Below are 17604 nucleotides of genomic sequence, written 5' to 3'. Positions count from 1 at the left end.
TTACATATAAAAAATTACACATATAAACACTTTACAGGATCTTGTAAGATTTTTTTTGTGGTTAGTGACCTGAACTCATGTCTCACACAATGCTAACACAAAAGATGCTATCAACAAAATAAGTCTTGTTCCCGTCACGAGCAGGACTCTGATAATATCAGAAGACATGCACGTAATGATTTGTTATTTATTTTTTGCATAAATAATAATATGTCGGAGGAGTGTGGACGTGATCTCTCGCGTGTACGGATGCCGGCTGCCAACCGGCCGCTTTATTATCTGGTCATTAACGATAACAAAATGGTTCACTTTATGCTATCGAACTGTTCTACTGCTCTGAATAATAATTCTCTCGAAATCTCTGGCGGCAAAAGCAGTCAAGCGGCTGTATATGAATTTATAAGTACGAATTTAAAAGAAAGTACGACCCATCGTAGTTGTAGGTCTTCGCAGTGACTGAATGTGCAATGAATTTTGATGTTGATATAATATGTTTAAACAGAAAGACACGTAATATTTTCATATATTTGGTTTGAACAATATTTTTCCTTGTGAGCTACAAACAACTGTGAAAATAAGCAATCATACACAATACACTGTGCTCATTTAATGGTTAATAAGAATATTCTAGAAATTATGAGTGCAAAACTATTCAAAGAAACATAACGGGATTTTTGTAATTGTTGGCAGAATTGTTTTAGATACGAAAGATCTTTTGCATTAAATAAAATAACAAAAAAAAAATACATAGCGCTCTTAGAAAATCTAGAGAAGTATAAGATGGGACGTCAAGGCGTCTATTGAAGAATATAAGATTCGATAGCCAGCAAGATGAAATTCGTAACAGACCGGGTGTTAAATTAAATAAGTGCTTACCAAAAAGTGTCAGAAACTGGTGTAAAACTTAAAAAAAAAAAAACAGCACGACACCAATAAAACGAATCCGATCTCAATGTTCACACATTTACATTTGTACTAAAGGAAGATCAAGATTTTGGTAACAGCGGCGAGCAAATGCGTTTTACGTCCGGGCGTGCGCCAACGCAACCGTTCGCGGGTCAACGAACAAAATATACTGCCATTGAGCAGCTAGCGAGCCGGTGACCTTATCTAACTGCTACCGTGACGAGATGACGACGTCCTTTATTAATAAGTGCTATATACATTAGGGGAGCTTGATGATTTTACATTGATTTGCGACCGTCTATTCGGCATAGCAGGCGTGAAGTTTACTGTTTCATTTTTTTTATGACAAAATATTTCGGACCATCCAGTATTATTTACTTCAAAGAACTGCAACGTTTTACGAGATGACGATGTGTCATCTCAAAAATATATGAACACGTTACTTAGCTTAGGTTTAGAGAAAGAAGCGTAAAAAGTTGCAGTGCATGTTTGGCAATTTCTACAGTTTCAGATACAGCAGTAAGTTATAATGTACATTCATCATTGCATCTACAGAATAGAACATTTTCGGCGTATTGCCGCGGGCAGCGTCTAACGTCTTTCTGTGTCCCCATTTGTCTGAACTACCTAGGTACTTTAGTTTCTGTGTAAAGCTTCTATACATCCCAGAAACTTCAAGTTTATAGCTCGCATATATAACAAGACGAAAATCGGCCAACTGCGCGTCCCGAGATGCACTAGTGACTAGTTGGTGTTATAAGGGTGCGTGCACATCTGGCTGAATGCCCTGCAAATGCAAATGCTGGACACAAATGGCGCGCGTGCAGTTATAGCAAATATTTCTGCCTCTTATTTTAATGGTATCCATAGAGAATGCGCGCGTCTAGATCGCATGCTTACGTAAGGCTGCCTTTTAAGTTCTGTCGTTTGGTAACCTCCCGCGATTTTTAAAAATATATATATATGCTATTTGAATCTTTTTGAATTTAGAATTCGAAAACAAAAGAATGTTTTTAAATAGGTCGAATAGTTTTATTGTATCGTCCATTCAAAGGTGACAGGTCGGTTGCAAAAATGGAAATGTGTAAGGAAAATTTGAGTGCGATAATTTTCTACAACTTTAAAAGGGGATTGTCGCGACTTCAGTACTAGAAAGAGATTAATTCTGTATTTAGTGATGTAGCACCATTCCTTAGGACCGCAGAACGCTGATATTTAGAATTTCAACCTGGGCACTCTAGCTTCAGTGACAAGCCTCGTGAAGGTCGTCCAAAAACCGCCATGATGCAAGTTTATATCGAGGCTGTGCGGCAGCTAATCCTCGCAGACGGACATGTAGCATATGGTGAAATAGAGGCATCCGTGGGCATTTCAGGGACCACAGTCAAAAATATCCTACACGAAGAACTTGGCGTAAGATAGATGATCTCTCCATGGATACCACATTTTCTTAGCGACGACCAAGAAACAGCCCTAGTAAGTTGGTGACGTCAAACTCTGCAGCGATTCGACCGAGGAGAGTCAAAGCAGGTCTATGATATAGTTAGTGATAACAAGTCCTGGATATACGCTTATGATCCGGATTCTAAGCAGCAGTCAGCTGTCTAGGTCTTCCAAGACGAGCCAAAACCGACCAAAGTCGTACGCTCGCAAAGCACTTAAAAAAAAAATGGTTGTCTCGTTTTTGGCAAAGGGTGATCGTGTCGCCACTATTGTACTAAAATATCGCGACATGGTTACCGCTGACTCGTATACCATTGTTTGTTTGCCAAAAGTCATCACCGAATTTAGAAAAAACTATCCAAGACTTCGAATGATACTGCACCATGACAATGCAAGTTCGCGCACCGCCCGCCAAACACCGATGTTTTTGAGTTCCCAAAATGTTGTAATATTGGATCATCCACCTTACAGCTGTAACTTAAGCACTAATGATTTTAATACATTAACCAAAATTAAGAAAATTCTTCGTGGACTACCTTTCAGCACACCTGAAGAAGCTGTCGACGTATACAAATCGGCCGTTTTGACTACCCCCACTTTGGAATGGAATAAATATTTAAAAACTGATTTGAATGCATGCAAAAGTGCATTAAATATCGCTAAGTATTCTTAAAAAAATAATAAACGGTAATAACCTATTGGATTATCTATACTTATTTCAAACGACACAACTTAAAAGGCAGCCCTCGTAGGCCACGTCCTGCGTGGGCGATTCGACGCAAACGCAATTTATTACCTTCTTTGATTTACATCTACAGGCAAAATTTGATTTACAAGAACCATGGTAGAGTAATTCATGCAAGAATTTATCTTGAAACTGCCATTGAAAGGTTAATATTTCGCAAAAAGATGTTTGAACAGGAAAACCATTTTTTCCATCAACAATAGATATCTGGAAGACCTATGTATTTTCCACCAAAAAATCTTTATACTATGGCAATTTGACAATATACTGAAATATTACTACTGATGAATATATAGAAAAAAATATGTAAGGGTTCTTCACAATATTACACAAGCAAGTCTACTCCATATTTACAGCAATAGGTCTTTTGTTAATAAATAAAAAACATATCTTCCCATTTTCTCGCAGTTTCACCTGCATCCCTTGGGAACTACTGCCCATACTGGGATAAATTGCTTATGTGACTGGGGAACAGTGTAGCTTCCCAAGAGTGAAATATTTTTTCAAATTGGTTCAGTAGTTTCAGAACCTTTACAACAAACAGACAAAAACTGTTTCTCTTTATTATAGTAGGGTAAATACGCCAAATGTCGGCCCCCTTAGCGATTTTCTGATTGCGGTTCGCTATAGCACCGTCAGTTTCCAACGAAAGATAGTTTCTGATGCGGTTTTGGATAGTTTGATTAATCTATGTCATGTTTATAGGCATAAGATTGACATTTCTACGAAAAGAAAAAAGTAATAAGGCTTAGAAGCGTCGAGAACAGAAAAACCCTAAAGTCGGCCATTCACGGCCCAAGGTCGGTCGCGTTTTTTCCAAATGTCGGCCGGGTATAGGCTGTTTTAAATTAAGGCAGTGACAAATATTATTAACATGATTTATTTTAGCAGAATTATAATATAATACTAAGTATACATTTGTAATTGTATTTGTTTAATTTATAGTAAAATATTTTTTTGTTTCCCCTAAACAAAAAAAGTCGTATTCACGACCAACCATTTATATTTTTTAAGCTAATAAGAACGGTTTAATAGATAGCAAGTATCAAACTATAAAGCTATCATAATCATGCCTACAATACTGTCAACTCCTACATTTAAACTTAACTCCTATACGATATAATGAATTATAATAAATAAATTATTTCATTTTGAGAAAATGAAAAAATATAAAAGTATTTTTTCATCAGCCTGTATAGTGGCGCTTGAGTTCGAGGCTGGTCGACATTACGATTATTTACGATTCTAATGTCGGCCCCTATTTCTTGTACCTTATTTCTCGAGGTTCAACTAATATCACCCCGGCCGTTATTTGGCTATTAAACGTAAAATAGATCTATTTGCCTATAAGCTTTGCAAATTCTCTTGTTAAGCCAACGGAATTAGTACAATAGGAATTTATAAAATAGACTGCATTTGCTTTAAGTCGGCCACGGCAGAGACTCCGGTTTTAAGTCAAAACTGTTGTCCTAATGGCGGCCTCCTATTTTTCCTTGAAAAATATACGCAAAACGCTGAAAAAACTATCTTAAAATATAGTAAAAATAACCCATTAGTGATAATCAAGCTTAAAACAAAAATAAATAAATGTTTTATCGTTCTAATATCAATCCCCAAAATGTGAGTATTCACTTCGAGTAAGCTACTTTACGTGCGAATTTGATGTTTCAACGGCGCAATCGCTACTGACGCTCAGTATGAGAAGAGTAAGTGACAGAATCGGATAGTAACGATTTGTACGTATAGAGTATAAACCAAGGTTGCAATTCGAGGAGCAAAACTAACACTTAATTACCTTTTGAATGAATGCAAGCTGAAAATGTACAGACGGCCGAAGTTTGGGGGGAGGCCGACATTTGGCGTATTTACCCTAGTACAAATTTGCCAAGACCTAGATTAATTTAGACTCTCTAAGGATTTCTTTTGCGATTGGCTATCCAGAACAGTAAATTGCCATTGTAGAGTTCAGCATTGATTTATTAAATAGAAAAGAACTATAAAGGATTTATTTATTTTTTTAAATAGAGTTTGCACATAGCTTAAACCATTCACCCAATATTTCATAAATGAAGCCATAGTCGAAATTAAGTAAAATATAATGTCAAGTTTCCAAAATAACAATAAATATGGAAAAAAATATGGACTTATAAGTAAAAAATACACTAAGACAAAAAAATACTTTTTATTTTATATTTATTCTTAATATAAATGCAGCGAAAACACGTAGACTGTATATACTATTGGTTTTTATTATTTCATATTTATCACTTAAGATTAACTATCACCTGCAAACTAATGTCACATAGGTATTGTTCAGATTAATTTGAATATAAACATTAGATATATCAATGATTTTATGGAAAAAATCCGCCCCTAAAGTGACCCACTGACCAAAATAATGATAAGTTTCCTCTGATACATTATTATTTTACCATAAGTTCATATATAAATAGCAAAAAAATAGACTCACACCAAATTTCAGTAATCCGATCCAAACTATGACACCAAACCAATACTTTTATTTTAATGTTCGTTGATAATTCACGATCTAAACAAGCAAAAGCTTCTGTGTGCTTTAATTTACTTTGCTTTGCTTTGCAAACAAAAAACGTCTAAGTAGAACATGACAGTTGATGACAGTGACATCTCAAAATGACAACAAATTGACACTTTTTGCTTGACACGGTTGTACAAGAGTAGAGCCTTATCGAAATGACTGGAAATCGAAATTTCAAGAAATAGCAGATAATGAATGTGAGTATGATTGACCCCTGATATGGTGAATCCTAAACCGTACCACACATCTGAAAGTCATTACCACATAGCAATTCGAACCGTATAGTAACATTTGTACCAAATTCCCTTCTACGCACACAATTGGAATAGTTACTTAATCTACTTGCTTAGAACAATAAGACGATGCGATTACGATACGTTCTCATTTTAATTCGGAAATTCATGTAAGGAATTTTTAATTATGAAAAAAAAAAATATTCGTAACAGTATAGGTTTTCATATAACATCGACTGGAGTGGTGTTTTTTTCCATCGGACTAAAGATTAAAAAAGGAACTCCAAGAAAGGATACTCACATTATATGCATTATTATGAAAAGATTTGTGCTCCTTCAGTTATAGGAGAACACATCATGCATCATCATACAAACGTAGTACAGAATTGCGTAATAAAAGTTAGATATACTCGTTCAAACTCTCATTTAATCGAGGTGAGGCTTCAAACGATTTCTTGTAGAATTCTAAAATAAAATTAGTATGGGGATATTTTTTTGTGTACATTCCATACAAAGTACATTCATAGTTCAGTTCATTATCTGTGCCGTCTGTCAATGTCAGTCAAGCATGTGTCATTAAATGGCTTTCGAGGTTATGTTTTGGTTGTGCATGTTGTAGAAATATATTTCGTATTATAAAAGTAAAGTTTGCAATTTAATTTAGAACGATCAACATGTCGAAGATGAAAATAAAAGTTATTAGCCGGAATCCGGATGAGTATTTGCGCGCCACAAAACGCGATATCCACAAACGTAAGTATATTGTTGTTCATTGATAAGTTTAAATTGGAGAATACCTTCACTCTAAAAGTATTTATTACTCAAGTTTCAGATTTGTTATAAAACAATAAAATATGTTTTTGGATACACGTAATCTAACTATTGTACAAACGTTTCAGTACCTCGGAATTATGACCCAAGTTTGCATCCTTTAGAAGCGCCACGTGAATATGTGCGCGCAATGAATGCAGTTAAACTTGAAAGAGTATTTGCTAAGCCTTTTATCGGAAACCTTGACGGGCATAAAGACGGTGTTTCTAGTATCGCCAAACACCCAAGCAAGTTAGCAGTCTTGGCTAGTGGAGCTTTTGATGGTGAAATTCGCTTGTGGGATCTAGCTGTAAGGAAATGTACTAGAAACTTTGTGGCACACGAAGGGTGGGTGCGCGCTCTGTGCTTCACACCAAAGGGTGATACATTCACTAGTGTTGGTGATGATAAAACTATTAAAACATGGAAGTCTGAAGTCCAATCCCCTGATGATGAGGAACCTATTAACACTTTGCTCAGTATGTCTGTAGTCACAGGAGTTACACATCACAGAAATAAACCACTATTTGCAACATGTGGTGAACATTGTCAATTATGGGAGAATACACGTAATGAGCCTGTGAAAGTTTTCAAATGGGGAGTGGACAGTCTTCACCATGTTTCTTTTAACCAGGTAACTACTCCAATTTTAAATAAGTAGCAGTATATTTAAGTTCCATGCATGTTATGGAAAAAAATATTACTAATTTTTATTTCTTATTTCAGGTAGAACATAACTTGTTAGCATCATGTGCCAGTGACAGAAGTGTAATTCTATATGACTGTCGTGAATCAGGACCTTTGAGGAAGGTTGTCATGGAACTGAGGTCCAATGCCTTGTCATGGAATCCAATGGAAGCCTTTATATTCACCGTAGCTAATGAAGATTACAAGTATGTTCAAAATTATAAAAATACTATAATAATTAGTAGCTTCTGATATGTAAATCTTTTGCAGATAAATAGATTTCTGACCAGAATCTAATGATATTGCTTTAATTTTCAGTCTATACACATTTGATGTAAGGAAACTCAAACAACCAGTAAACATTCACATGGGGCACACATCAGCTGTAATAGATGTTGACTATGCCCCAACCGGGCGAGAGTTTGTAGCTGGCAGTTATGATAAAACTGTAAGAATCTTTGAGAGTCTGAAAGGAAACTCCAGGGATGTTTACCATACTAAAAGAATGCAAAGACTGACTTGTGTAAAATGGACATTGGACAACAAATACATACTCTCTGGCTCTGATGAAATGAATATAAGAATGTGGAAAGCCAGAGCATCTGAAAAGCTTGGTGTGGTAAGTACATAAAATATAAATTTTAGTACTTACTAAAAAGTTCAAGGTGAATAAATAAATTGAGGAATTTGTCTGCTTGAAGTACACACTTGTGCACTGATCTTTATCTGAGATATGTTCAGAAACCAGTCTATCAGATTTGAAAAATTCTTTTAGTGACAGGCAATTTATTGTACATTTAGTTAGGGTGAGTTATAATACAATTGATTATATCAGTATAATTGAAACCAGCCTTCTAATTTCTGGTCAGCCCAAGGAACATTGTCAAGGAAGTGAACTATGTTGCATAATATTCAGTCTATAGTTTAACTTAACATACTGTGATTTTAGCTATAATAATTTGAAATGAAATGAAATTTCGCACTAGTAGGCGCGTATTTACGTATTAATGTTCTTTTTTTGATAATGTTATATTTTACAGCTTAAACCACGTGAGAGAACTGCTTTGAATTATTCAGAATCATTGAAGGAAAAGTTCGCTAATCACCCGCAAGTCAAACGCATAGCGCGACACAGACATGTTCCGAAACACATATTGAATGCTCAGAATGAACTCAGAACAATCAAGGAGAAGGTAAAGAGAAAGGAAGGCAACCGTCGTGCTCACAGCAAGCCAGGGTCTGTACCCTTTGTGCCTGAACGTCAAAAACATATTGTTAAAGAAGATGAATGAAAATACACTCTTAATATTTATGATAACTGTTTCATTTGGTACCGTGTTTGTTCATATATTTAAACCAAACAAAGTGTTACATTGCTTTATTTTATGAATACTCATGTAGTACAGACATTTCAGAAATGTTTTTATTCCATCCTAAGACTTACAAGTATAATATAAATAGGTATAGGCGAAATATTATAATGACTAAATATAAATAGTGTAAGTATGCAAAGCAACTTCTGGTGCATACACACTGACTAAATGTAACGTTCAATATAATATGCGTTAAAACAATGTAGGGAGCACACTATGTGTACAAAACCTTTGAGTTACATGCCTCCACTCAATTGAAATTCTGTCATTCCACCACATTCATCAGTGTGTATTCCACATAAGCTGCATTTACAAATAACTAGCATTCTAACCAGATTGGTTAATGGGCCTGCTAATGCGGTTTGGCAGAGTCATCAAACGTATATCCATGCTGTAATAGAAAAATAATGCATTATTACAAGGTATACTAACTTTTGCATTTCACTGTAAAACTTGTAACATGTCATTAAAACTCACATGATATCACGTGGGAGTATAGACGTGTCAATGTTGTGTTCCAACACAACAAGAATAGACAAAGTCTTCAGAGATGGTTGATAGTCCAGGAGGTGTAAGTCACTGTTATCAATCAACCTCTCTGGGTTGTCATCCAAATTTTCTGGTGCACGATTACTAGGTCCAGGGCAGGGGCTGTAAAACAAGCATTTGTTATTGTTTACGTAATTGAATTCTAGTCATGACCTTACAGTAAAATGTAAAACCAGAAGTAGAATGAAAATTAGGTTAATTCATAAACATACTGACCTTGTACCTCCAAACAGGTACACTACATCTTTATGAATAAGACATGCTTGACGTCGCCGCTTGCAGGGAACTGAGCCGCCCACATTTATGTATTGCCAGATGTTATCTGTGATAGAATATCTGTAGAGATCATTGAAGTGAGTCTTGGAATTTCCATTAAATCCTCCAAAAATATACATGTAGTCCTTGTAAATCCCTGGAACCATAATAATGAATGTTAATAACTCTACATTTATACATTTATTTTAAAATAAAAAAAAAAGACGAGTAAATATAGCTTACAGGAAGAGTGGCTGCGCCTTCCTTCAGGCCATGTCCCACCAGGATTCACAGCTACCCATTTTTCTTCAATAGTGTCTAAATAGAATACTTGGGGACAATATATTTCCTCTTGAGAATTGTACGGGCTGTTCAAATCTCCACGTCCACCAAAGATGTACATTTTGTGTCCAACTGCCACAGCGGTGTGAAAGTCTCTGTGAGAAGGTGCTGTGCCACGAGCATCGATGTAGCTCCATCGCAGAGTGTCAAGATTGAGGCAGTGTACTTCTCGTGAATACTGATCAGTGAGATACTCAAAACCTCCAAAAATATACATTTTGTTTCCAATGACACAAGCTGAATGGCCATCTTTGGCATAAGGTACCATACCTGATACAGTTGGAGTGCTCCATTCTAATGTCTTAGTGTCGAAACATGACAGAGTGTCACAGGCCACAGCATTATTTCGGCCTCCCCACATAAAAACCTGAAAGATAGAGAAGTTTTCAAACCATAAATTATATAAATTCATTCATCATGTAAGTATAATACACTAGCTTCTGCCAGCGGTTTCACCCGCAACCTGTGGGAACTACTTCCCGTACCAGGATAAAAAGTAGCCTATAGCTTTCTCGATAAATGGGCTATCTAACACTGTAAGAAATTTTCAAATTGGACCAGTAGTTCCTGAGATTAGCGCGTTCAAACAAATAAACAAACAAACTCTACAGCTTTATAATATTAGTATAGATAATTCACCAAAGTTGCATATAAGCTACCTAACACATTCGTCATGGTTTTATCAAAAATATTATTACTGCTGTAACAAATAGCTAAATTGAATTAACTTTTATGTAATATGTTAAATAACACATTTTCCTAACTCTAATAATATTCAACAGGAAGAATGTGTTAATATATGCACAATAAATGTTTATTCTGATACGCAAGGATAAATAATACTTTGATTACGTTCATTAATATTCTTATTGTTGTAGTGGTTTTAATACCCTTTTTTTTCAAAGGAAAATGTTTCATAATATATTATGTTGCACTATTATGACAAAAGGAATAAAACCGCATACAAAAATTCTTATTTAACATTTTGAATATGAGATAAACAAAAACTTGTTTTACACAATTTTTTAAATTCCCAGGAAGTGAATCAAACCTGTTTAAGAGATATGTTTTTTGCATTAGGTAGATAAGGTCATCCGTAGGAGCATTAGAACTGCAATTAATACGAACTTACGTAATTTCTTTTTTATTTAGAATATGATTAGTGTTTTGTTTATTTTTATATAACCTTTTATTTATTTATTTTTTTTCATACAGAACATTGATAGACATATTTTAATAAGGAATTTGATACATAATAAATGTTATAACATACCTTGTCTCCATACGCAACGGTGGTATGCCCATATCTTTGGAAAGGGGCTACATCAGTTCTTTTATAATTCACTGGCGCCCATCTCAGAGAATTTGTATCCAAGACATGTACAGGTATTGGCTCCCAATCTTTATATTCCTCGGTCGAGCAGTATCCTCCAAAGGAATATATTTTTTCGCCGATACATACCGCTGCATGATTGACTCGCATAGGTCCGCCCTCGATATGCACGGTCCATCTCATAGTGGCGATATATTACGATACTGAAAGATATTAGAAAGCGACGGACCTCTCAGGAACCGCGCTAACGTTAACAATAATTAATACTAACAAATATTGTGAAAATTTATTTATACTCCAGCTGTGAACTGCCTATGTTGACACTTGACAGTTTTCTGTAAAGTTTTGTTGACATTTCACATTTTATTGATCTATCGTTTGCATCTGTCAGATAAAATGTCAACAGTGTTGCTGCTTATCAAAGAAAAAAACAGTAGAGTTATGTAATACGTAAAAAAAATGAATACAAAATATTTCTGTTAAAGACTTAAAGTGCTAATATGACATTCTTATTTGTTGCTGTTAGAAATTCCTAGACAAAAAAAAGAACAGATAAAACATGAGTAAGTATTTTGGAAGCTCTAGTTTTTTTAAAGTCAGAATTATTCGATGAGATCCAGTTCAGAAATGTCTATTGAAACAACATCTCTATAAATGATGACGTAGAAAACTATTCGAAAAAAAAAACAGTGGAATTTGAAGAGCAGAAATTATACTAATAAGAATACTTATTTTGGTTACACTCATTACCACAAGTGTTGCCTAAATAATGTGAAATAGCATAGACAGGGTGAACTGTTCTTGCTAAGTACTTCTCAGCTAAGAATGCTTTTTTCATCTTATTGCTCTATCATTGTCCAGGAGCGGCAGGAAGGAATGCAGTTCAATGAAAAGTATCATCCCTTTTTCGGAAACACTGCTTTCACATTCCCATGAATACCTTGCATCTAGGGCTGCCATCCGTCCGGGTTTCCCCGGATTTGTCCTCGTTTGGAGGCCGTCCGGGGGCCGTCCGGGCGGGGTTTCAAGAAGTGTCCGGGGAAAACCCGGACATTTTTCATAGGGCCATCTTAACCTATGGTGCCTGGGTATGCGAATTACCCGGGCGCCTAATAATGCAGAAGTCGAAGTGTCCCAAAACTCCAAAATTTTCGCGCTCGCTTCGCTCGCGGCTTCTCTTCTTAAAACATTTTTTTTACGTTTAGCCACTTTAATATCCCAATATTCAAACAATTTTGCGCTCGCTTCGCTTGCGGCTTCTTCACTTTGCGGATTTTTTTATTATACAAGTTTAGGTGCTTTAGTGACCCAAAACTCAAAAATTTTCGCGCTCGCTGTGCGCTCGCGGCGACTTCACTTTACGGTTGTTTGTAATTTTCATAATTTTTTTGTCTAACCAATCAAGAAGGTAACTCCTAGTTTCCATATGAGCTTTCTTAATTATGACCTCCGAAATATATTCAGTCACAATCTTTCAATACTATATAGGTACTACATGAGCTAGAGACGGCCCTGACTTTTGATGTAAGGAAGGACCTCATTGAATTTAAGTAATATGGTAATATTAAAAATTAGGTCTTGTTTTGTTAAACAAAAAAAAAACGGACTCGTCCGGGGAAAAAATGCTATTTACGCCAAATGTCCGGGTTTTTTTAAATATTTGTCCGGGTTTGGCGAAATTCGAAATGGCAGCCCTACTTGCATCTCATCTCAAAAAAATCTCAAAATCTCTACCTCTCTAGGTGCTATAACCTAAATGGCATACCTGGTAAATAGCATAGGTACATGATAAATATGTGGGATTAGTTGTAGCCGCAGATCTCATTCTAGCTTGCACCAGTCCACGCATCAGCCACATTCATATTGTAGACCCTTCTTACTTGACGGTTTCGACTCGAGGTCTAAAAGCAGCCTGCCGGGGCTGCGGGATTGTTCGAAAGAGTTACCGCGACCTTGGTACATAAAGGGTTTAAGAAGGAACATGATGGGGTTTGGTCAGTACCTAAGAGTCTGACACTCCCTCACGCTCCTAACCCACAACGGGAGGGGTCATTTGATAATTACATACTTATAACATAGGTACCTATTCAGACTCTTGCCAACCTATGTTACGGACAGGTTTGATTTTTAATAATTCCAAGGAATTATGTAATGTATTTATGTAATTACTAAGTTTTAATTTTTTCACCATCACGGAGCTGATAGACTTGGAATTAGGCATTTCTTACCATTCCTAATCTTTTTTTGCTACTTACATAGAAGTTATAACAAGCCCCACGCATTACATAACGACTTTCAAACTTAATGTATCTTACTGAGTAATATTGTATACTTTTTTCATCAGCAGGAGAGCAATAGGCGTGATCTTTCAACGCCAGGCGGTGTTAGGGCGCGAATCATTTGTTATTATTTCTCTCACGCGTCAAGTTTCCAAACAAATTGTATTGTAACTGACAATATGAGCGATTATTGTTCGATTTGATACAAATGTTCAGTCCGTGCTGAAATATTGTTAACGCACGAACTTTAATGTTCGGAGACTGAGATAGAGAGCTAAAATTAAACACAGACAGGTATCCTAGAAGTTAATTATGAAGCTAGGCTGATTTAGGCTACACTGTTCAAAGCTCATGCTATTATAGTAGTGATAGGTATTAATTAGGATTTCTTGAAAACCATCTCAAGTTGTCTTTGGAAGACTTGTGTTATTATGTAGGTAGGTAGCGCCTTGGGCGGCTTAATATTCGTAGGTACAACAAGGTTAAGTACCTAATTAAGAATATGCAGATTTAAATAGACAACACCAAACACTCAATAAAATTTGAAAACCAATAAAAAAGTAGAAGTTACGCTCCCTAATTCCTTTCTTATGGTTTAGCCATTGCACATTCCACTTAGCAAATGTAAAAAGTTTCATAGGTACTTAGTTCTTTATTGCGTCAAAATATAAACAATTTTCTTTTCCCGCGAACCGCGACAGAGGCGGTGACACGTCGGGTGACGTATAGAAAGCGCATTGCCGATGACGCCCGATCTATAAATCATATTTGGGATCGGCAATCGTCCATCCGCCCGTCTACTCGGTGACTTTCCTCGTTTTTTGTCTGACTCCTAAACCGTTAGCGTGTGTGATGTGATAGAAGGGTGGCGACATATGTTGCTGCCGGGTTGTCAACAATCGTATCTTGATAAATTGAGGAATCTACCATTTAGACGAGAATTATTGAAACATTAGTTAGATAACTAAGTATTAAACCCAGCAACCTAAGTGTTAAAGTACTTAAAGCTTGAATTTAAAAGATGATGCAGTAGTCTGAATGTCTCAAAATTCGTATTAACTTTTCACACAGCTTATTTGCCTCTTTATTGCCACATCATCGATTGCATGAATACATTATAAGCTATTTGAAAAGCTTATTTGGATACGTTACACGCACCACCCGTTAGCCTATCCAATGGTAACATTTATCATCGGAATCTTATAAAAAGTAAACCGGAACTAATCCGGGAACCGTACCAGTCACCCTCCCCTAATCTGCATACGCCAAGAAAATAATTTCACGCCCTAACCACACGGAGACGATGCGCCATTGTTGAGATTTTATGAATAATTTTGATGCGTGGGTGTTTGTAGTGTGATACACCGTGATACTGATAAATTGACATTGACAATAAAACGGATTATTTTTCGGTACCTAGCTCTGTTCAGTTTTGCTGATTTTAGTAAGAATTAAAACTTGAATAAGGATATTTTAAAAGTAGGTATAAGATTTAGAATCCTGACATCCTGACAACTTAAATAGGTATGAACGAGGAATACCTACTTATTATTTACTAGTACCTAAATTGGTTGGAGGAAAATAGCTGTACATTCTTGTGCCAATTGCCTGTCTGTTATATTTAAGTACCCACTTATAGCTGCTTAGACATGGTGACAAGTCTACTTCCACATAGTGGCAAGTTGGGGCAAATAAATTAGGAACCCTCCCAATGACATGCTATTTAACAATCAATCCTTCATTCCTTAAAACTAATTTCAGTGTTTCAAACACAAAATAAAGTTGCGATCTGAATATATCTTGAGCTTACTATCAGCTTGTATCACGTATACGACAAGGCGCACTATAACGTGACATCACAGCGACATAAAGAGCGCAATGTGTCTAGTCGACGGCTCGATCGACGTTATTGATACACGGAAAAGATTTCTCTTTGATAGTTGCGGTCGTGCGTTTTGACGCCTCGCGTCTTGGGCTAGAGATGGGATAGGTAGTGTTTTGTCGATATTTAGGCATCGTTCAGACCAAAAGTATTGTCGGCCGCTGACTGTGAGCGCGCGTTACGCAGTTTATTGCTTTTCCATATATATTGAAATTGTCGTTCACACCGAACCGACTATACGCTATTACGTCGTCTGTTGTCGCTGACTCTCAGTGGCCGATTATTTTACTACGCGACTATGCACGGCGGACGCGGATTGGCTACGCGGACGCAGTTGCCGAATAGCGCCACTCCGCCGCGCCCGCACCGCCGCGCGCCTCGGCCGCAATACACTCGAGAAACAAACTTCAATGAGGACAGACGTGACACGTGACACCTCGCGATGTTCGACACCGAAAAGTTTATTGCAGAAGTACATTCTAGAGAATGTATTTGGAATGCGAATTCAGAAGAATTTAGTGATAGAAACTTACGAAGATGCGCTTGGGAAGACATAGCATCTGTTATGTATGAAGATTGGGGGGTTCAAATACTGAGCTCTTTTATGTGTAGAATAGTCAGCCGCTTAGCGTACGCATCTAGTGTGAACCTACACGAGCCTATTCTTTTGTTCACACATGTAGCGCATCGTACGCTATAGCTTATTGTCGGCTTGGTGAGTACGGGTACTGCAGATTGAGTCGACGTTCACACTGGGGCAGACAGTGAGTATACTCACAGTCAGCGGCGGACAATACGTTTGGTGTGAACAATCCCTTACACAATAAGGTACTTATTTTGGTCACTTAGTTTGGTTGTACTATGTTGAATCAAACACAATACGTTAAGAAAGCAATAATGACAGTCAGGGCCACTGTATGGTAAATTAACAAGCTCACTTTTTTTTCAGTCGATGTCTAGAATATTTCCAGCCGTGACTATCATTTCGGAATAATAATGCACACACGCTGGTTCAACTTTCTTCATATCGTCGACAACGTTCATCATCTTAAAGTCTTCAAACCTTCCTGAAACAGCATCTACAGTACATAGGTACCTAGGTACCTGTCTTAATGAGCAGTCTCTCTATTAATAAATCTAGAAACTGACAATTAATAAAACCTAAACCTAACCAATTAATCTGAAAATGTTAATTCAGTTTGTTGTCATCGATATTTTCATGTCGGTACCCATAGGAACGCGATACAACACTAGTCACCATAAGACTGTGTAGGTAACGTTCCCCACGCAGCGCCACATTTATTGATGGACTTTGGAAGTTTTCAATATTATGGCTACTTTACATATCATATGGAGAGTTTTATTACGATTTCGCATTTGCCGCCTGATGGGAAAAACGATTTTACCATCGCACCGAAAAAAGAGGGTTGTTGTTCTGGACTTTCTCATCATTTCCGAATTTGACAATCATAACAACATCATTCAAGTTACATTTTTGTGGAAACAAATTATATTCTCGCTATTATATCAGCCCTTTAAATATTGAAGCCATATTTTTATCATCTCCATATCGCTAGACGTTTATTCCCGCTATTTTTTCGCCATCCAAACCTACGCGGCAACCGTATGTCATTTTTATGTGGCCACTTTTCGACATTATATTCCTTTCTATTGTGGCAAAGGTGCTCATAGGGATAAGGGCCTTAATATACGATTATCGGTGGCACTCACTATTGTGCTTGACCTATTCTTTGAGTTATTGCCCTTATCGACAATGATAGCTCAATTTTGAGATTCTTTCAGAGCTTAAGTATAAAATAAAGTATCCTGATAGAACCCTTGCTATAAGTAAGATTGGTTGGCTTTTAATAATATTTCTTGCTAATTAAATGGTTCCCTACTTATAGCTTATGATAACTTTATAAACAACGATCGCGTTGGTGCACAAGTTGTTGTAAGTAGTCATGGTCAAGTTCTATCATTACGCGCGGCCTACAGCCGAACTTTCATCACAAAGAAGGATCCATCAAGAGCAGCGCGGAGACAAAAACACAGAAAATCGGCCATTACGAACAAGCAAGTCGCAACTTCTTAAAACATCCTTATCCAAAGAACACATAAAAAGCAGACATCGTTTTTCTTTTAAAAAACTCTCTCATTTGCCTATCAATAGTGGTTGAGGCAGATCTGACCGTAATAAATGTCATAGT

General features: G+C 36.6%; 3 protein-coding genes across 4 annotated transcripts in view; 1 reads left to right on the top strand and 2 right to left on the bottom strand.

The window, feature by feature from the left end:
• The window catches only part of LOC124629917 (prolyl 4-hydroxylase subunit alpha-1-like), a 31671-nt gene extending 25949 nt beyond the window's left edge, over nt 1-5722 (bottom strand). Inside the window, exon 1 of one of the 2 annotated variants that reach the window (XR_006984358.1) lies at nt 5565-5722. The gene's annotated coding sequence lies outside the window, so the exon portion shown is untranslated. Of the gene's footprint in view, nt 1-876; nt 1238-5564 lie in introns of those variants that run through there. The other variant, XM_047163584.1, reaches the window with a different exon arrangement.
• A 725-nt stretch (nt 5723-6447) lies between these two features.
• On the top strand, nt 6448-8694 carry LOC124629900 (DDB1- and CUL4-associated factor 13). Its single transcript, XM_047163562.1, has 5 exons — nt 6448-6637; nt 6784-7328; nt 7421-7587; nt 7700-8000; nt 8422-8694. Exons 1-5 carry the CDS (start codon nt 6559-6561, stop codon nt 8671-8673), a joined length of 1344 nt encoding a protein of 447 aa, XP_047019518.1. The 5' UTR covers nt 6448-6558; the 3' UTR covers nt 8674-8694.
• On the bottom strand, nt 8684-11582 carry LOC124629901 (kelch domain-containing protein 3). The gene is made up of 5 exons (XM_047163563.1): nt 11174-11582; nt 9802-10267; nt 9520-9715; nt 9232-9405; nt 8684-9145 (listed from the first exon to the last, which is right to left on the bottom strand). The coding sequence occupies exons 1-5, from the start codon at nt 11414-11416 to the stop codon at nt 9082-9084; spliced, it is 1143 nt and encodes a 380-aa protein (XP_047019519.1). The 5' UTR covers nt 11417-11582; the 3' UTR covers nt 8684-9081.
• Between the last annotated feature and the right edge of the window lie 6022 nt (nt 11583-17604).

The sequence above is a fragment of the Helicoverpa zea genome, chromosome 4 (assembly GCF_022581195.2).
Source record: "Helicoverpa zea isolate HzStark_Cry1AcR chromosome 4, ilHelZeax1.1, whole genome shotgun sequence".
NCBI classification, from domain to species: Eukaryota; Metazoa; Arthropoda; class Insecta; order Lepidoptera; family Noctuidae; genus Helicoverpa; species Helicoverpa zea.
Note: the sequence above shows the minus strand (reverse complement) of the source record. Positions and strands in the feature narration are given on the sequence as shown.

What these genes read in the sequence shown, in the direction of transcription:
- LOC124629901 (XM_047163563.1), bottom strand. Translation starts at nt 11,416, where the DNA reads ATGAGATGGACCGTGCATATCGAGGGCGGACCTATGCGAGTCAATCAT. An exon ending in AAGGCGCAGCCACTCTTCCT is followed by an intron (nt 9,716 to 9,801) that starts GTAAGCTATATT and finishes TTATGGTTCCAG; the next exon opens with GGATTTACAAGGACTACATG. An exon ending in TACCTGTTTGGAGGTACAAG is followed by an intron (nt 9,406 to 9,519) that starts GTCAGTATGTTT and finishes CTTGTTTTACAG; the next exon opens with CCCCTGCCCTGGACCTAGTA.
- LOC124629900 (XM_047163562.1), top strand. Translation starts at nt 6,559, where the DNA reads ATGTCGAAGATGAAAATAAAAGTTATTAGCCGGAATCCGGATGAGTAT. An exon ending in AAAACGCGATATCCACAAAC is followed by an intron (nt 6,638 to 6,783) that starts GTAAGTATATTG and finishes CAAACGTTTCAG; the next exon opens with TACCTCGGAATTATGACCCA. An exon ending in CATCTGAAAAGCTTGGTGTG is followed by an intron (nt 8,001 to 8,421) that starts GTAAGTACATAA and finishes TATATTTTACAG; the next exon opens with CTTAAACCACGTGAGAGAAC.